This window comes from Triturus cristatus, chromosome 5_1 (genome assembly GCF_964204655.1).
Source record: "Triturus cristatus chromosome 5_1, aTriCri1.1, whole genome shotgun sequence".
Lineage (NCBI taxonomy): Eukaryota > Metazoa > Chordata > Amphibia > Caudata > Salamandridae > Triturus > Triturus cristatus.
The window spans coordinates 616,052,221-616,073,868 of record NC_140587.1 but is presented as its reverse complement, the minus strand read 5'-3'; the positions used below and the strand labels follow the sequence as shown (position 1 = coordinate 616,073,868).

The 21,648-nt window shown below is 37.4% G+C and overlaps 1 protein-coding gene across 1 annotated transcript in view; it reads right to left on the bottom strand.

The window, feature by feature from the left end:
* Positions 1-8,008: 8,008 nt before the first annotated feature.
* The window catches only part of LOC146831280 (uncharacterized), a 61,217-nt gene continuing 47,577 nt past the window's right edge, over positions 8,009-21,648 (bottom strand). The window contains exon 3 of the mRNA XM_085604131.1: positions 8,009-8,650. Within this exon, the coding sequence (XP_085460257.1) occupies positions 8,638-8,650 (13 nt within the window). The 3' untranslated portion in view covers positions 8,009-8,637. The remainder of the gene's footprint in view (positions 8,651-21,648) is intronic.

The following is a 21,648-nucleotide window of genomic DNA, read 5'->3' as shown; positions in this document are numbered from 1 at the left end:
CACATGACGCGCAGGACCAATCAATGATTTTATATAAGCTGACCAATTACATAACCGTTTAGATAATTGCCAACACAGTTTACATGTAAACATAAACATGGGACTGCGATTAGACTATACAGATATTTCTCTAGTACTTAATACATTTGGCCAAACTTTATTTTAAATGCATAAAAATTGTCCCATTGATACATCTAAAAGACATGTAATTATAATTATCCAATTGGAACATAGTGTTCTTATATGACCGTTACACGATGTAATTCCGCTTTGATAACATTCAACAATAAATATAGAATTCTATTATCAGAAAATTTTAAACCAAATAATTTTTCAATAAATATAAATATAAAATATATATATATATATATAAATATATATATATATCTCATTGGATGCTGTCAGCATGAAAATGAATAAAGTTAGTTAGTGTGCTGAATGGCTCAGAAAGAAGTCTTATTATCGGCTGTAGTTTAAAAAAGGAAATGCAATCCAGACATAAAAATGCTTTTGAGTCTGTGAAGTAAACCACACCTGCTGTATCTTATTTGATAGCATAATGTTCCTTCTAGAATGTGCTGCGAACTTTTGACCTACTGGTTCCACTGGGTTGCTAGGTACACTGGGATAAGATTGTATTGGGGGAAGGATGTTAAAGAGACAGATTTTTGGGGGAAAAGTTGAAGAGTGATGACACCATGTAAGTAATGGCATGTTTTAATTTCCAACTCAGGACTATGTAATAAACTGTTGTATAGTATTTTAATTTTAGAAAAATGAAGCTAGATATCATTTTGAACTCCTGTTTTTTGTGATTATTCAACGATGATCGCACATACATTGCGAAAACGTGGCAACAGTAACCTCATTTCGAAAGAAAGGGAAAGGGTTAGCAGATGCTAACCATTCACAAGTGGAGATGCAATAGTCTAAAATGAAAGACAAGTTAATTGGCTGCTTTTCTCATGATGATAGATTGGAAAGTTGAAGAGGTTGCCATTTTAGACTTGCTTTGTAAGAGAGTAGTGTACCATTCTTGTGTTTAGTTTTTACAAATCTTAACAGTGTCCAAACTATGTAGAAAGAGCTAAACCAACAGTGTAATCTACATACTGAATGTATATAACTTTGTAATTATTTTAAAAATGTACATTAGAAATGAAGATGTATATGGGAGTTTGATTGAAAGGAGTATCACAGTGATGAGAAAAAATATATGAGATGAACTCTATCTATTAGAGGGTATGTGTTTAAGAAGTTAGTGGTGAATGTTGTGGGAAGTACATTGCATATTTTATTGAAAAATACAGTATAGTTTAGTGGAAAGTTGCAATGAGGAACTAAGAATGTAACATTATTGAACAGGAATAGTGTAGTGTGAAATAAAAGATGAGAACATGTTGTCTGCCTGTATATGAATTAGAAACAAGTAATACTGGTTTGGTATATATTTGGAAGTGTTTGTCAATGTGGTTTTTAAATTATATGACCACTTTGCATATGCTTAGATGGGGAGATATAGTTTATTGTTCTTGCACATAGCTATATATACGATGGGACTTTTGAGTTTGCTTAAAGATGCAGAGAGGTATATATTTTCAGAAAGATGGCTTGAATGTGTACATCTATTAACCCCTTCAGTGCCCATGACGAGCTGGACTCGTCATGGGCCGCGGTGGCGCTGTGCCCATGACGAGTCCAGCTCGTCATAGACCCCGCCCGCTAATACAACGGCCGGCACAGGGCGGGGAAAGGGGCGGGCACTGAAGGGGTTAAGAAATCCCATATATGTTTACATGGTGATCTATGTTCAGTAAGGCTGAAGAAAGTTCCATGCATATGGTGAGGGTAGTGTTTTTCTTTAAACATGGTTTGTTTAAAATTGAGAAGGATTAATAGTGCAGAATGCCTCGAGAGCTCTTGTGCTAGCTTCATTTCAAGTGTAACTTGTGTTTGATATACGCTGAATATATGTTTTAGAAGCAGAAGAAGTATTTGAGAAATTATGTAGGTATGCCATTCGCAAAAGGTTTTGCGCTTTGAAATTTTGAAAAATGTAGTTTTCCGTTTTAGAAACTTACTGATGCATGTGCATGCTCAGTAATAAAGCAATGTATGTTTCTAGAGGGCCATGTATCTAATTATATATCAAGTGTGATACCTAGATTTCACTCACACACAGCACAGAGGAAAAGCATGTATACAGTAAAACAGGTAGTTTTATACTGACAGAAGGAGGTAACCAATGATTCAGAGATATAGTGACAACTGTTATGTATCTAACAGGAATGAAGGTACTTAGTCAGTCAGGCAGTATTCAGGCACTCATGAAATCACCTAGCCACTACTCAGGCAGTCATCAAATCAGTGATCTACTCTCCATGGAGTTATTCAATTATCCAGAAACTATACATATACTCTTACAATCAGGCAGGCAGAAATTATGTGATATTGAAGTACGCAAGTGCATGATTAGAGCCTAAGTTTTTCATCAGTGCACGTGTGTGCCTCAGTATTTTAATGACTACATGGGTTGTAAGTGGGTGTTTAGATGGCTACATAGGTTCTGCACAAATGTTATCATGATTGCATAGTTACAGCCTTGTAAATTTAGTGTTAAATTTAAAAAAGTGTAGAAGAAGTAGAGATGCAGTGAAACAGAAAGAACAAGTTAAGATAGTAGTTGATAAGGCCTTTGCTTTGAAGAGGAAGCTTTTCATTTTGATTCGAAGTAGAATGAAGACTCTTGACAAATAGTGTTTTGCATGAGGAAACAAAACCAGAAGAAAAGATTAGTGAATAGAAGTAACTGGTGTACAGATTTTAGTGGACAATGGATACATACTTCTTGTACAGAGGCTTTCTTTAATGAAGAAAGCTATCTCCAGGATAGCAAATTAGTTTATGCAATTGATTAAAGAGGACAATGTTATGAAATTAGGAATTGTTGTCATATAGCAAAAGAGTTACCTAGAAATATAGAATTTATTGCAGAAGAGGTACAAGGAAGGCGTAGTCAGGGTACTGTATACAAATGAAATTGTAGTAGTGTTTCTATTATTAGACAGCAATCCATTAAGTAAATTCCTTAGTATCTTTGTAAGGTGAAGTTTAAATCACAAAATAAGTTATGCCACTCAATAATGCGAACTTTAGGTAGGAGGATGTATTATGTGAAAACACCTGCTTTATGTTTAGGAGAAATAAGTAGAGCACTTTTACATGGTAGTGTGGCAGATGTATAAAAGGTTTATGGTGATGTGCAGTTTCTTTTCTTTGGTCCTGAGCAGGATTCTAGGGAAAATGAAGAGTTGTTAAGAGGAGGAGTTGCAGAACAAGACACATATATTACAGTTGATAGTTTTAAAAAACAGATTACAAAATTTAACACAGTGTTCTGGTAAAAACCAGAGTATGTTTGTATATGGTTTTGATCCATTTACTAGAAGATTTTAAAAAACAGATTACAAAATGTAACACAGTGTTCTGGTAAAAACCAGAGTATGTTTGTATATGGTGTTGATCCATTTACTAGAAGATTTAAACACAGACTGTTGACATATTTAAAAAGTGAAAAAGTAAATTATGATAACTGGCAAACGTTACCTGTGTATTTAATTGTAGAGGAATGATTTGACTTGTCTATGTGGCAAGTTATATGGAAGATAATAAAATGAACAACTCGTAGATATTAGATACTCATTTTGGAAGGTAATAAAATGCCAGCTAATGTAGAAAAACTATGAAGAGCAAAAATAAAAATTAAATGAACATTTATTGTTCTTTCCAGCATCGTCTAGGGCCGCTGTGGACTGCTCTTCAGCACTAACTACAACTCCACAATCGATGCAGTATGATGCCTTTGGGGAAAACTGTGGAGCCAAATCTTGAAGTTGAGATTGGACCTTTGAATGGACTCTCTGCTTCGGTGTTGCTGTGCTGCTATTGAAGTCAAAGGTCCTTCTATGAACTCCTCTTATGAACTGTGCAAAAAATATAAAAGGGGGAAGAAAAATGCCATGTATGATTTTTGGCAACATTGTGAATAGCTATAACAGACTGCTCACCAGCTGTTATAACATCACTACTGTCCATGCAATATGTGGCCATTCGTGAAAACTGTGGAGCCATATCTGTTGTAGTAGTCTGTACCTCTAAAGGGACTTTCTGGTCAGGTATTGTTGCTGCTGCCACTGATGTAGATGATCCTCCAGCTTCCCTCTTGTAGATCGTCAATTGGAGGCGTTTTCTATGATAGATTTTATGATAATATAAGATGGACGTCGTCCCACATGAATATTTTCTGTTCGTCCCTTTAAAGAGGGTCCTGTCATGCATTGTGCATTGCATTAGTTTTGCAGACGTATTTGATTCCCCATGAGTTTGGGTGACAGTGGATAGTTTGATGTTTGTTTGAAAGTTATGTTGTGTTCATGAGTTCAGATGTTGAAAGTTCTTTTATGAAACTGTTGTTTTTTTACAAATATGTTGTTAAACTAAAGTTAGACCAATATATCACTACACAGCTAGACCGAAACTTTGTGTAAAATATGTCTTTATATCAGTTTTACACTTTTTCATTTGTATTTGTGACTACTGATGTCATTGCGACCTCCGGTGTTGCTGTGAAGAAGGAAAATGCATTTTTGATGTATTTATTTTGATATATGAATACAAAGGGGAAAGTTACATTAGTATCTTACTAAATAGCTACACTGAAACTTTTTGTCAAATATGTCTATATATGTGTTTTACACTTTGTCAAAAACACCCGGTATTCACAGTCTGTCCTTGGCAATGGCACTCATAGAATCATGCAGGCATTACCTGTGCAATCATCAATGTATGTATGTATGTATAAAATATTTATTAAGCGCAACAACACCCCACGCGTACCCTAGCGTTGCAGTACGTAATTTGGAGGACCAATACTAATCAGAGAGACAACAGAGGGAGTGGGCAATAATCAGAGGACAGAGTCAAATTCTAGGAAACAACCATGTCTTAATCCTTTTCCTGAACAGCAGCAGGGAATTACACTGTCTGATACCAGGTGGCAGCTCATTCCACAGCCTTGCTGCAGCAATGCTGAAAGCACATCCACCCAGTCTGACCCTATTAAACCTAGGAACTTTCGCCAGACCGGCTGAAGAGGAGCGGAGATGTCGAGTGGGGATGTACCAGAGTAATTTTTCTTGTAGAGGTTTCGTCCCAAGCCATGTAATGCCTTGAACACTTTACCCAAGGACTTAAACTGTACTCTTTGCAACACTGGTAGCCAGTGTAGCTCGGCCAAGCATTTTGATGCAGAAGAGTCTCGCGGTTTAGCCAAAGCTAATCTTGCCGCCATGTTTTGAACCTGTTGCAAACGTTGGATCAAACATTTAGGAGAATCCAGCAACAGGGCATTACAATAGTCAAGGCGACTTAAAATTGTGCCCTGCACTACTAATGCTCTGGCGGAGGTGGGCAACAATGGAAGAATCTTTCTCAAGGCTCTAATCAGCCCAAAACAGCATCCCGCAGTTTTGTTCACCTGTGCCTCCAGGGTCAGATTAGCACTAAACAGAACTCCCAAATTACGGACCGTATTGACCGGGACCAGAGGGGAGGAAGTACCTAGTGGCCAGAAATTATGGGGGAGAGGTGGAGGCACCTTCCCTACTGCGCAATGCACTATTTCTGTTTTCTCAGAATTGAATTGTAGAAAATTCAGCCATAGCCATTGCGCAGTATCACGTATATCAAGGACGTTCTTTCTACATCACTCTGCAAATGTGCCTCCTGATATAGTACTAGTTGGGGTATGAAGTCCCCTTGGCTATTGAGGGTATTGGAGTAAAAGTATCCCTCTTGTTACCTCCAGCAAGTTCCACACAGTAAGTTTGCTGATAGGTGTTCTGAAGCCACACACCCCTTCTGCACCACTCTGCAAACACATCTCCTGACACACTAGTGGTTGGGGAATAAAGTTTTCTTGGATGCTAAATGACCTTGGGGACCAAGAAGCTCTCCTGATACTTTCTATAAGTCCTACTCAGCGGGATTTCTGACAGCTGGTCAGAGGTCCGTCTCTTTTCCACACCATTCTGCAAAGACCATTGCTACTGAAAAAAACATGGAAATTAACTGAAAAAAATCAAAGGTTGCAGGTAAGTTATAGTAAGGAATTAGCATTTAAAAAACCTTAAAAATTCACTGAAAAAACCAGGAGCAGATAATGAACGAAGCACAGGAGCTTCTTTTTAAAAAAAAAAAAAAATTCCCTGCTCTGCTGATCCACCCGAAAACATTTTTACATTCAGTTTTTTGGCCGGGAAGGAGGGGTGGGCAGTGGGACTTTGTCAAGAGGCCTAGGGGGGGTCAGGGTTTTTCTACCCAGCCCCCTTTTCTTTTTTCTCACATTTTTTGTGGGTCTTGGTTCAACCCAGTCCCAAGATGGGTGCCAACACTTCTTGGTTGAAGTGTTGGCCGTCAATCAAATTTCAGTAGCATTTCAGTAAGTTTTTGAGCAACCAGAAATCTTTATTTTTTAAACTTTGGTATGTCTGCAACTACTGAATAGATCTATACCAAATCACAAAAAGCACACTTTCTCGACAAACATCTAGCTTTCAGCCAAATTTGGTGTAATTCCTTTAATTGGTTCGGATCAGGCTGCAGTCGTCTTCAAAACACCCCTATAGACTTAACATGGGCTTACGTGTTTTGGGACCCCTTTTTTTTCTCGGCACCCACTTGACGTATCACCCAGTGACTTTCAACACAGCAGCTGTTTTATTAATTTTGTGAAAATTCAACAAGTGGTGAGGAAATTAGTTGGCAATACAAAAAACGCTTCTCCTATGCAAACTTTGGTCCCAAGTACAACTACCTATTGGCGACTGCCAGTAGGCAATATATGTATATTAAATAGATATTGATATTAGAGTTTAGGGTGGGAATGGGTTTTTGGATGGCAAGGCATTTTTTACGGTTTAGGGTGGGTATGCGTTTTTGGGTGACAAGGGAATTTTTAGGGTTTGGGGTGTGAATGGGTGTTTGGGTGGTAATGAATTTTGTAGGGTTTAGAGTTTGTATGGGGTTTTGAGTGGCAAGGGATTTTTTTAGGTTTGGGGGTATGGGTTTTTGGGTGGTAAGGAATTTCTTAGGATTTAGGGTCGATATGGGTTTTTGGGTCGCAAGGGAATATTTAGGGTTTAGGGTGGGTATGGACATTTGGTAGTAAGGGTTTTTTAGGGTTTAGAGTGGGTATGGGTTTTTGGCTGGGAGGGGAATTTTTAGGGTTAAGGTTGTTTATGGGTTTTTATATGGCAAGGTAATTTTTAGGGTTTCGGGTGGGTATTGGTTTTTTGGTGCTAAGGGATATTTAGGGTTGATCCAGTGCACGGACAATACCTGATCAGGGATCAATACTCACTTCATACATTTACAATGGCTCATACTCATTCACCCAGAACCCCTGATGCGCTTGTGTCAATTTGTTTAATTCTATGATTTTTCTCCCTTCTTTTAATCATTTAAAGCTTCTTTAAATACCTATCAATTTAATTAATCAACTCTTTGTCTACTTGGTCGATGGACCAATTAGTTGAATAGTTGATGAAAATGATTATCATACCTTAATTAACCCTACAGTTGACTAAATAACCACAGACACTTTGTAAAATTTAGTTTGCTTTATCTTAGTAAATTGCCGTTTGCTCAAATGCATTCAGTCACAAATGTAAATAATGTAAACCACGAAGGATGGATACACATTAGCAACATAAATGAAATTCAACTCATCATACTAACTCAATGACATGTGGCATGAAAGAGTGGATAGTTCAAGAGACAGAAGTTTCAGCAAAAATATTATGCAAAAACTGAATAATACCTGACGGAAAAGATAGATGAAGAGACAAAAGTTTCATCTAAATAATACCTTCAATGTGACAAATGGAGTGGATAGGTGGAGAGTCAAAGGATTTCAAGAATAAAATACATTTGTAATAATTTGCACAAATGAAACACAAACCTATTGGTTTGTGGAAAATTACCCCTTTGGCCTAAGTGATGATGGGGGTTCCCCGAAAAATAATCAGGGAACAAAGTCTAAAAGTACAGGAAGAGGACAGGACTGGTACAGCTAGGCCTTTCTGCAAACCGATGGACAGCGATGCATCTCCCCTCTTTCTCTCCTGCCAGCCTAAGAGTAAACCACACCCCTAAAGGCACCTCAATTATACCCTCAAACTTACATGTCCATCCCACATAAACTGAAACATTTCTAAAATCTAAGCAAATATTTGGTGGGCTTCGTGGGTGTCTCTGACACATCATGGTGACTTCATGTACATCTCAGTCACTTTATGGTTTGTTTTCTTTCTCACAGTTCACATCTTTAACACGTGTTCACATTTCTTTCACCAGCTACAATTTTAATATTTGTATTTACAGAAATTGACAATATCCACAGAACGTGACTCTGGTCCCATGGTCGTCTTCATTCTTGGCAGATGTTGATCCTTGTGGCCTTCAACTTCAGGCAATCTTTCTGCTGAGCACAACGTGTCTGCCTTGCTTCTGTCAGTTCTGTTGTCCTCCTCCTCATACCCCTCCCACTCGGGATAGTTTTCTAACTCAAGATGGAGTCTAAACCCGTACACTAAAATAAATGCAAACAAACATTTATTAATTAATTATATGACAATGTAGTTTTCACTGTGTACCTCCCTCCCCTGTACCATTCCATATCAAAGTTACCTAGCATAAGCTTTAAGCGCAAAGCAGCATTATTTACTGTTTAAAGCAATATGCAATTCACAAAATGCTCATGCGGCCTAGTTTGTTTTCTCCAAAGCATACTGCAATGCATTTAGTTCTTTCACATATTATTTCATATTAGTGCATACATGTGCAAAGCTATTTCCCACGTGTTTGTGTCAGGTGTACATTAGTCCACTTACTACTTACTGTTAGTACATATTATGGGGCTACTCCATTCGAGCAGGTTTCATCTTTGCAAAATCCTGCTCCATCAGGGTTTAGGGTGGGTATGGGTTTTTGGGTGGCAAGGGAATTTTCAGCATTTAGGATGGGAGTGTTTTTTGTGTGGCAAGGGAATTTTTAAGGTTTAGGATGGATGTGGATTTTTGGGGGCAAGGGAAATTTAATGGTTTCAGGTTGGTATGGGTTTTTGGGTGATAAGTTAATTCTTAGGGTTTAGGGTGTGTGTGTGTTTTTGGGTGGTAAGGCATTTTATTCAGGTTTAGGTTAGGTATGGGTTTTTGGGTGGCAAGGGATTTTTTTGGGTTTAGAGTGGCAAGTGCATTTTTGGGGGTTTAGGGTGGGTGATGGTTTTTGGGTGGCAAGGGATTCTTTTAAGGTTTAGGGTGGGTATGTTTTTTGGGTGGCAATGGAATATTTAGGTTGAGTGTGGATATTTGGTAGTAAGGGATTTTTTAGGGTTTAGGGCGGGTATAGGTTTTTGGGCGGCAAGGGAATTTTTAGGGTTTAGGGTGCTTATGGGATTTTAAGTGGCAAAGGAATTTTAAGGGTTTAGGTTGTGTATAGGTTTTTGGGTGGTAAGGGATTTTGGGGGGTTTAGGGTGGGTATGGGTTTTTGGGTGGCAAGGGAACTTTTAAGGTTTAGGGTGGGTGTGGATTTTTGGGGGACAAGGAAAATGTTATGGTTTCAGGTGGGTATGGGCTTTTGGGTGATGAGGGAAACTTTAGGGTTTGGGTGGGTATCTTTTTGGGTGGTGAGGTATTTTTTGGGGTTTAGTTTGGGTATGGGTGGCAAGGGCATTTTTAGGGGTTTTGGTGGTTATGGGTGGTAAGGTATTTTATTTAGGATTTAGGGTGGTTATGGGTTTTAGGTGGCAGGTGAATTTTTATGATATAGGGTGGGTATTGGTTATTGGGTGGCAAGGGATTTCTTTTAAGGTTAGAGTGGGTATAGGTTTTTGGGTGACATGGTATTTGTTTGGAGTTAGGGTGGCAAAGACATTTTTAGGGTTTAGCGTGGCTATGGGTTTTTGGGTGGCAAGTAAATGTTTAGAGTTTAGGGTGAGATGGGTCTTTGGGTGGCAAGGGTTTGTTAGGGTTTAGGGTAGCAAAGGAATTTTTATGGTTTAGGGTGTGTTTGGGTTTTTGATTGAGAAGGGAATTTTTCAGAGGTCATGTATTGGTTTTTGGATGGCAAGGGAATTATTAGTGTTTTTTGACTTGCCTATATCTTTTGTGCCGGTTGATGATTCTTCACAAAATTTTCCCAAAAAAGTCTGCCAGTGATTCTAGCTGTGCACGGAAACTTTCAGGGGCATAGAAAAAGGCAGAGGTCAAAAAAGTGTGTTGCCCATGTTAATTACCTAGAGTCTTTAGATACTCCTGCAGCAAGAACGCTGGACAGAATTACACAAAATTTATTAGCAAGGTAGAGTCTGTTTCAGAGATCACACTTTTTCTTTTTTGGTGTAAATCCATTCAGTAGTTTTTGAGATATCATACAACTAAACTTGTATATCTGGGCGTATGTGGTACTTTTGAAGGACCTTAGTATATATGTTTAAAACTCTTAGAAAACACCAACAATCACTGGATGATGTCATCAGAGATATCATTTGAGATGTCATCAATGATGTCATGAGTAATGTCACTGACCATGTCATGAGTGATCTACTATGTGAGGTCATAAGCAGTGCATTGCAGGGGGTATAAACTATAGTTAGCTCAGGTAACTATAACTGCAGAATTTCACTGGTTTCGTACAAGTGAAATCTGACCCTAATTATAATGTCCCTGTAACCTTTGTTTTTCAGTGAATATATATATATATCTATATATATATATATATATATATAGTACCTACTGGCGGTTGCCAGTAGGTAGTTATAGTTAGGACCACGTTTCCATAGGAAATCCGCAACATTCTATTTTGAATAACTTTGGCGCCGGTTGACGAATCCTCGCGAATTTTTCAAAATAGGTGGGGCGCTACGCTCCGCTCCTACCCTGAAAGTCTCGGGGGGATTCGTCAAGCGGGGGCTGAGATAAAAGGGGGGTCCCAAAACGCGTTTTTCCCATGCATTTTTCCATAGGACCTTTAGACAGGGCTACAGCCCGAACGGCTGAACAGAATTACTAGAAATTTGGCAGAGAGGTAGTCCTCAGGTCAAGGAAGTGCCTTTTGTAGGTTTGGTGTAAATCTGTTCAGTAGATTCTGAGAAAATAGCCTTTAAATTAATATATATATCTGAGCCAGCTTAAGGTGCGCTTACGGTACGCTTACCGTACGCGTACGGTGGCGTGCGCGAGCACGATTCTGATTGGCTCTTAGATCTTAGTAAACATTCGAATCGGTCGAAACCAGGAAGCGGCGGCCGCCATTTCGTGTGTTTCACTCAGAAAAAAAAAGAGTGATAACAAGAAAAGGGGGCAAGGAGGAGAGTTACAGACCCCCTAACATTTGTAAGGGGGTCAAAGAAGGACAGAAAAGTACAAAGAAAACATTTATTGATTTTGAAAAAAAACACGGGGTACGCGTACGGTAAGCATACGGTAGAAAAAAAAAATAAAAAAAGAAATGAAAATCAGATTTAAGTGTTTAGATATTAGGGGGCTCTAAAAAGAGCCGTTGTGTTTATTAAGTGATTTTTTAGTGGTACCTACAAGTAAGTACCGATGCAGAGTCTAAGGTTCAAGAGGAAGACTCTGTTCCCTTCATCATTGAAGTGTACACCATCTCCTCTATAAATGTCTTGCATGTCATAACGCAAGTTGTTGTGGTAAATGGAACCCATACCATAGTCACGGAGGAAAGCAGAAACAGATTTGTTGACGTGCTTTCTTGCTTTGTCAATCTGCGGACAGAAATGATTGGACCAGTTCCATTTTTGCCTTTGGCATATGTTAGAAAACACAAAGGCAGTTTTAGGGAAAAGTGAAAACAGTTGTGCAAAGGTCTCCTTCATAAGCATTTCCAGACCTACCCCAGTCAAAGTGCCTAGGTCATTGCCACCACAGTGCACTATTATGAGGTCAGGGTGTTGGATGTGCATGAAGGATTTCACCAATGGCATCAATTGGTGCCACTTTAACCCTCTCTGACCAATCCATTTAATGTCTACATTTGGCAAAGCAAGGTCTCTCACCATATCTGTTTTCTCTGCATACTTTTCACTCCAGAAGACATAGCTGTGCCCTACAATCCACACTGTGAACATCTTCAAAGGAGAACTGGATGCACTCAGGAGGTGTCTTTCAGTAGAATGGCAATATGAAAAGAAAGACAGTTTGGAAATGGAGGCATACATATTTTTTTTAAAAAAAAAAGAACTGATTGGCTGTTTCATACCATTCTAGAATAAAAACTATTCTGTATGTGTAAATTAATAGAAGCAAGTTTTGTATTGGTACAGAAAAATGTGTTACCAAAGAACAGTACTATGGATTTGCTGTTAGGTTTGAAAAGTCAAGCACTCTTGCTCTGTGGAATTGAAACATTGTTTGGCGAACTTCTGACCTGACTCCACACAGCAGTGTTCCATGAGCTGTTGCTATGGTAGCAGGCAGAAGTCAAGTTGGGGGAAGGGTACTAGGCAGAAGTCAAGTTGGGGGAAGGGTACTTTTGGAAATGGGTTGGGTTTTCAACCAATAGAAATGTGTGATTACATTTGAAAAAAAGGGGCAAGCACTGAGATTTGAAACTAACATGTATATGTGTGGAAAAAGAGAGGGAAAGTTTGCCATTATCTGATTCTGCTGAGAGGAGAGAGGTGTAGAGAACAGAGATCCTGGCTCTGATAATCTGCTGTTTGAGTGCCACATTTCTTTCACAACTAACTAATTTTAAAGGTGAGTTTAGAGTCTGAGAGGGGATGTATATGGTAAATTAAGAAATGAATAATAGAAATGCAATTCTTTTTGTTGAAGTTGTGTTTATTATTTTCTGTTTTGGGAGAAATTTAAATGTGAGGAACATGTAAAATAATATGGACTATGTTTTCACAATAAATTAAGGTGTACTGGTATAATAAAAGAATAGTTTAAGGGTTTGACGTTGGACTCAGTAATGCAAATACATTCAGCATCACTAAGGCTGGTTGCCCTTGCTGGAGTGTAGGCAGACACCCAGGTTACAAATGATGCTGGTCTGAAAAAGCAGTTTGGACATGTGCTTTGTAAAAAATCTGAAAAGTGGATTCATAATGTGTCAGTCTGTAAAAGTGTTTATCACTTGCCAAAAAAAAGAGCAGTAAGTGTGCTTTCAAATTGGCAAAGAAATTTCGTTTTGTGACTAATGTGAAAACATGACTCTGTGTGCAAATAGGAATTACAGGCAGAGATTTATTGCGTATTTCTCTGGTGATTTCACAGTTGCATTAGATGGAAAGGGGGAGACATTTTTTGGTGCAGAAGCAGACTCTTAGCACACAGGTAGCTGTTTACCATGTGGAATCATGCACAGTATTCACAAGCGAGTGGGGTTTGAGGTTTCAGTCAGTAATGCAAATACATTCAGCATCACTAAGGCTGGTTGCCCTTGCTGGAGTGTAGGCAGACACCCAGGTTACAAATGATGCTGGTCTGAAAAAGCAGTTTGGACATGTGCTTTGTAAAAAATCTGAAAAGTGGATTCATAATGTGTCAGTCTGTAAAAGTGTTTATCACTTGCCAAAAAAAAGAGCAGTAAGTGTGCTTTCAAATTGGCAAAGAAATTTCGTTTTGTGACTAATGTGAAAACATGACTCTGTGTGCAAATAGGAATTACAGGCAGAGATTTATTGCGTATTGCTCTGGTGATTTCACAGTTGCATTAGATGGAAAGGGGGACACATTTTTTGGTGCAGAAGCAGACTCTTAGCACACAGGTAGGTGCTTACCATGTGGAATCATGCACAGTATTCACAAGCGAGTGGGGTTTGAGGTTTCAGTCAGTAATGCAAATACATTCAGCATCACTAAGGCTGGTTGCCCTTGCTGGAGTGTAGGCAGACACCCAGGTTACAAATGATGCTGGTCTGAAAAAGCAGTTTGGACATGTGCTTTGTAAAAAATCTGAAAAGTGGATTCATAATGTGTCAGTCTGTAAAAGTGTTTATTACTTGCCAAAAAAAAGAGCAGTAAGTGTGCTTTCAAATTGGCAAAGAAATTTCGTTTTGTGACTAATGTGAAAACATGACTCTGTGTGCAAATAGGAATTACAGGCAGAGATTTATTGCGTATTTCTCTGGTGATTTCACAGTTGCATTAGATGGAAAGGGGGAGACATTTTTTGGTGCAGAAGCAGACTCTTAGCACACAGGTAGCTGCTTACCATGTGGAATCATGCACAGTATTCACAAGCGAGTGGGGTTTGAGGTTTCAGTCAGTAATGCAAATACATTCAGCATCACTAAGGCTGGTTGCCCTTGCTGGAGTGTAGGCAGATACCCAGGTTACAAATGATGCTGGTCTGAAAAAGCAGTTTGGACATGTGCTTTGTAAAAAATCTGAAAAGTGGATTCATAATGTGTCAGTCTGTAAAAGTGTTTATCACTTGCCAAAAAAAAGAGCAGTAAGTGTGCTTTCAAATTGGCCAAGAAATTTCGTTTTGTGACTAATGTGAAAACAAATGTAGTAATATATTTAAATAAAATTAAGGAATTTTTTTTTAGTTTTTTTCAGGTATTGCTGAAGAGCAGTGAACAAAATTTAAGATGCCTACAAAATCCAGAGTAAAAAAAGAGCAGAAAAAAACCTATATTTGAAGACAACTGGAGGACCTAAGTTAGTTGAAGATGCTCATGTTGGGAAGAAGAAAAAATCTTCTAGTAAGCAAAAAAAAGATTTTCTAAGGAATATATTCAAAAAAAGGAAAAATGTACAAAATGTCTGTACTGGAAAGAATGATTTGAATCGAAAAGGACTGGAAAAAATTGAGAATTTAGTTAATGCAAATATACCTTCTGCAACTGAAAAGATAAACTTAAACAGAAAAACTGCGTTTAAAGAGATACGTAGAAAAATGTTTCAGAGGAGAGTTATGTCCAATTTGATAAAGGATGTGAAGAAATATAAGCAAAAGGCAAAGTTTTTTAAGAGAAAAAAAGAAATTGAAGCCATTGCAGCTAAGGCATTAGAATTAAAAAGGAAACTATTCATTTTAATTTTGAATAGGATGCGTACATTAGACAAAATGGTTAATGTACTGAAATCACATAGCAAAAGGAAAAGAGTAGTGAACAGAACAAACTTTTGTAAAGTGTTTTTAGGAAAATGGATGCATAGTTCAAGTAGTGAACCTTTTTTTAATGAAGAGAGTTATTTTCAAAGTAATAGTTTGCTGCATGCAGTTGACACCAGAGGTCGAGCTTATGAAGTGAAAAATGGTTGCATAATGGAGAAGGAGATAATGGTTCCAAGAGATGAGGTACAAGTGATGGCGGATGAGGCTATGGGGAGACGTCCTAAAGCCCCAGTGTACACTTGGAATTGTAGTAGTATTTGCACTGTGCGTCAGGAATCTATTGATAAATTTCGTGAGTTTCTAAGAGAATATAGCAAAAAAAGTGTGAAACAGAAGATTAAGGTGCTTCAAAGTCTAGATCCATGCAGAGTGCGAGAGAATACTGGTTTGCAGGGTCATTCTCTGGCTTGTCTATCTAGAAAAGTGTGTAATAGTGTTTTCCATCATTTTAGGATGCTGGCTGTTCATCATACTGAAATGAGAAAGTTTGTGAGACTGTTGTATTTTGCTAAAAGTCCAGCAATAAAGTTAGATGAATTGAATAGGGCTCTGTTCCGTGGATCGGTATCAGATGTAGAGAAGGTTGTTGATGAAATTCAGTTTTGTTACTTTGGTCCTGAACAAAACAGTGCAGAAAAGGACACAGTAAATGAGGAAGAAGTGGAAGAGAATGTAGAACCCTCTGTAAGTAAGACATTTAATGATCACATAACAACATTTGCAATAATCTCTAATGAAAGACCAAATATAACTTGTATTTGTTGCCGCAGAACTCATTATAGAAAACAAACCAGGTATGTTGATCTCTACAGAAAGAGTGAAAATGAAGATAATTATAAGTGGAAGGATTTTGCCACCTATATATTTCTTGAAAATTGTTTTGAATTGGGTGAAGTTCAGCGTATTTGTAAATACTGTTACAACAAGTTAGAGGAAAATAGAATGCCGACCAGAGCTGTACATAATAATTTAGAATTGGATGCTATTCCTGCTGAACTTTCTGAATTAAATACATATGAGTCTATACTCATTCAATGTGTTCATCCGTTCCAGACCATAGTACGTATGGAGCCCAAAACTGGTAAATTACCTCCTTCAGATTTACTGAGAGGTTTAAAAGGAAGAGTGGTGTATTTGCCCTTGGATTTGAAAAAAAATATGGGAACTATTGATGCGGATACTTTGGAAACTGAACCATTAATTATTCTGGTTAATGGTGTACCTACAAAGAATAAGAAGATTTGGCAGGAGCTGGTAGATGTACGGAAAGTACAAAGAGCAAATTTGTATTTGAAAAGGAATAACAAATGGTATGAATCAATTTATATAGAAGAAGAAGAAGAAGAAGAAGAAGATTTACAAGAAGACACAGAAACACCAACTGGACAAATTGAAAAAGTGGACAAGTCAAAGGAAGAAGAAATTTATGAACATATTAGCATACATCCTCTTCATTCAAAAGAAGTTGTGGGAGACAATATTGATCTATTTCAGATGAAGAAAGCAAAAGGAACTCCCGTGAGTGTATGGGAGGAGAGCTTGGAAGCTCGATGTTTTCCCCAGCTATTTCCAAAAGGAAAAGGAGGACGATACGATGAACGTCCGGAACAGATTCCAGCTTCTGAGTATCGGACTACAAGACTATATGCTGAAGATCCCAGATTTCGACAAAGTATTCCTTATTTGTTCCATCTTTTATTTGAAAGCGACTTGTCTGCACTGTCTTATGCAGTAAATCACATTTTAAAAAGTGGAGTACATTTACAAAATGTGTCTGCTAAGGATTTTATGGAGAAAGTGCAGCACCGAGATGATCATTTAGAAACACAACTGATCAATCTGATGGCTTGTCAGCGTGGGACAAATGAATATTGGTACCGACGCCATGGTGAATTAAAATGCATGTTACGGAATTTAGGAACACCAACATGGTTCCTTACCCTAAGCTGTGCTGAGTACGCTTGGGATGATTTACTGGATTTTCTACGAGAGGCAAATTCAAACATTAAAAACATCGAATACAAAACAGCAGGAGAACTGTGCTCATTGGATCCGGTTAAGGTTTGCAGATATTTCAATCATAGATTTGAGGCTATGATGTCCTTCATCTGCAATAAAAAAAATCCACCTCTAGGAGAAGTAGTGGATTTCTTTTGGAGAAAAGAGTACCAGGCAAGAGGTGCTCCTCATATTCATATGCTGTTGTGGATCAAGGATGCCCAAAAGTTTGGAACAGATACTGATGAAGCAGTGTTATCTTACATTGAAGAATATGCAACATGTGCTATACCAAAAAGCACAGAAGAGAAAAAGTTAAAGGAGCAAGTTTTACGGTTCCAAAGTCATCGGTGTGGAAAATACTGTCGACGGAAATACAAGAGCAAAGATAAATACTACACTAAATGTCGATTTGGATTTCCTAGACCTGTTCTTTCAAAAGGAAGAGTTAACAGTTTTATGTCAGCTGTGAGACATACTATCACAAGAAAATCACCTAAGAATACCTACAACCTTAAAAGAAAAGAAGAATCAAAAAATATAAATGACTACAACCCAGTGTATCCATGTGGAACGCTAACATGGATATACAGTATGTAGCTGACAATTCCATTGCTGTTGCTCGATATGTAACGTCTTACATTACGAAATCAGAAAAAACAGAATTGAAGGAAATGTGGGAAGAGATTTCTCACGAGAAAACTGTCAGTAAGAAGCTGTACAGTTTCAGTTTGAAGATGTTATTGCATCGAGAAATTGGATCCTACGAATGTTCAGATAGGTTATCTTCTGCAAGTCTCAACTCGAAATCAAGAAGAATAATTTGGGCAAGTTTAGGCCTTGCAGCAATGAGAAATCGGGTACTGAAATCTGTTGGAGAAATTGAATATTTGGCCGAGAATGACCCAGAAAGTACAGATATTTTGAAATCAAACATGTTGGATACATATTACCCAAAGAGAAGTCATCATCTGGAGAACATGTGTCTCTATGAAGTGCTGCAGAACTACATTTATTCACGGAAAGCCGCAGAAGACATCAACAATGGAAAATATAAAGTTATTGGTGAGGAAGGATGTTTGGTGAAGCAAACAAAAGGAAGTTTGATAAATCACCGGAAGCTGAGTTGCGACACTACTGACAAAAAGGAATTTTACTACTTGGCTCTATTACAGCTGTTTAAACCATGGCGTACAGAGGATGAACTACTGGGAGAATTTCAAAGCTATGAAGATTCATTTAATGCTTGCAAAGACAGCATACAATGCAGAACATTCACAACTTATCTGCAAATGTTAAATGAAGAAATTGAACAGGAAACTACAATTGCAGCAGAAATAGCTAGAGACAGTTCTCAGGACAGCCAAAGTTCAGGAACAAACAGTCAAGATCCGCTAGGACAACCAATCGTTGAAAATGAAGCATCAATAGCCATGAATGAAGTGGAAACAGCTATGAATCAAGCTCAAGAAGAATTTATAGACTTACAAAATTTGGAAAGACAACTGAATCAAGAGCAGCAACAAATTTATGAAGAGATCAGAAACAAAATTGATCACGGATTTCTACATGAAAAAAAAGAGTGCTCATGCACATCATTTCATCCAATCAGGATGTATGTAAACGGACAAGCTGGAACTGGAAAAAGTTTCCTTATAAAAGTCATCAGAAGCTACCTACAGCAAAAAACGGATTCTACTTTGTCTTGTGTGGTTACTGCTCCAACTGGGTTAGCAGCATATAACATAAAAGGAATCACTTTACATCGTTTGCTAATGTTACCAGTGGAGCATGACAACAAAATACAATACAACAAGCTAACTGGAGAAGCATGCTTGGAAGTTTCAAGAGTATTGAAGAAGATGCAAGTTCTCATTATTGATGAGGTGAGCATGGTATCGAACTTAATGCTTGCCTTTGTGCATTTAAGAATGCAGCAAATTCTGAAGTCTGACTATGACGTGTTATTTGGAGGAAAACACGTCATAGTTTTTGGAGATCTTTTGCAACTTACTCCAGTTAAAGGACAACCAGTGTTTAATACTGTGACACATGAAGACACGAAGAAGTCATTGGGAAGCATCGGTAATGCAAATATTTGGTCCTTCTTTGAGTACAAGGAACTTACAACTAATATGAGGCAAGCAAACGATGAAGAATATGGAAGTATTCTGAAAGATATCAGGATTGGACTACTCACAGAAGCTGGCAAAAAAGCATTACAGGCTCGGCTGCTACATAATTTATTTCCAAAGGAAGAAATAGTTGCAGAGAAGATATACAAGAACATTGCAGAAAACAAAAGTGTCATCTGCTTAATGCCAACTCTACGTGAATGCTCAATATTCAATGAGGAGCTTTTGAAATTGGAAAAGGAAGATATCAGGTAATTGGAAGCAGTGGACAAAATTGAGGATGGAAGAATTACTGTCACATTAACAGGCACACTGAAAAATAAATTGGATTCACTAGAGAAGAAGATTTCCAAAACAGCTGGATTAGAAAAAAATCTATATGTTTGCATGAACTGTAGAGTATTTTTAAGGAGAAATTTGGATGTTGAAAAAGGTTTAGTTAATGGAGCTATGGGAAGAGTTGTGGGTTTTATTAATTATCAGAAAAAAGATGGAATTGAATGTTTAAAAATAAAATTTGATCAGATAGAAGAAGTTAAAGATATTTGTCGTTGTACAGTTCGTTTCATGCTTGTGAAAGACTTATATGTACGTAGGAAGCAGTTTCCGTTTTCTCTAGCATATGCTGTAACTATTCACAAGTCTCAAGGATTGACTGTAGATTGTGCATTTGTGAACATTGGTTCAACTGTGTTCAAAGAAGGTATGGCATATGTTGCTTTGTCACGAGTGAAAACATTATCAGGTTTATTCATGATAGACTTTGATGATTCAAAAGTTAGTGCTGATACAAACTGTGTAAAGGAGTATAATAGATTAAGAAGAAGCTATGCTCCTCATTTAGGTCAGTATCCTGTGTTGGAGAAACGTGTAGTTTCTCGTAAAAGGAGAAATGAGAATATCTGTAATGAAGATGTAGAGAGGAGGAAAAAAAAGAGGAGTGATGTAATTGCAAGCAAAAAGAATAAGGAAAATGAAGAACAGGTTGTAGGATGTTATTTTGAAAATAGCTCTGGTGTCAACTGCTACGCTAATGTAGTGCTGAATGTTGCATTTTATCTGGAAAGTTTGCAAGAGCAGATAATAGTAAATCAGGGAAAAAGATTCTGTACTGTGCTGAGTCTCCTTTTTGAAAAGCTGAGTAATGATAAAACTCAAATAGAAAGTGCTACTGAAATTAGAAAACTTTTAGATGTATGTTCAGGACGAACACAGTTTTCACAAAATGTACAGCAAGATGCACAGGAATTCTTGATGTATTTTTTTCAGGTACTGGAAGAGGAAGGGGTACAAATACAAAATATGTTTGGTCTCTCTTATAAATGGGAACATAGTTGTGAAAACTGTTATAATATATGTGGCTCTAATGTTGATTCTGAAAGGTTTATTTATTTAACATTGCCAGAGAGTAAAACAGTCACTTTTGCTAAATTAGTTAAAGATGCTAATCATAGCATGCAATGCAGTGAGTGTAAATCTGACATGTTTTCAACATTAATTTTAAAGGAATACAGACAGTATGTAATTTTAATGATGCAACGATGTAGAGCTGATGGTTCAAAATTGGATACTTTAATAAAGAAGTTTACAGGACAGCAATTATCAATTTCAGGAAAAACTTTTGTAACAGTTGCAATAATTTTCCATGATGGACCTACTGTAACTTCTGGTCATTACACAGTTTTTCTTAAATGTGAAAAAGGCTGGACACTGTGTAATGATTCCCAATTGATTTTTAAGCAACGTTTGCCTTTTGATTTAGCAAATTCCTATCTAATCTTCCTGAAACCTAAATTTTAGAGAGATTTGACAACATCTGGAGAAAACAATTTTACCATTTTATTGGATTACCATTTGGAATTTACAAATAAAAAGACTTAACAAATTATCATTTGGCCTAATGGAAAGGTAACCAATTGTAATGTGGAATTTTTCCATTTTTTAAGAAAACTTTGAAAAACCAAAAATTTAGAAAAAATCGGTAACATCTGCACAATTTAAATTTTGGAATGTTATTGGATTGCCATTGGAAATTTTTTCAAAAAAGATTTTTAAAATTACTATTTGGCCATGCGGAAAAGTAAACAATTCTATTGTGGACTTATTTAATTATTAATTAATCTTTCGGAAACCAAAATATTACAGAGAAACGGTGACATCTGTACAATTTAAACTTTTGTTTTTTATTGGATTACCATTGGAAATTAAACAAAAAAAGAATTTTAAAATTACTATTTGGCCTAAAGGAAATGGAACCAGATGTATTGTGGAGTTATTTGACATATATTATTGTGATTATAC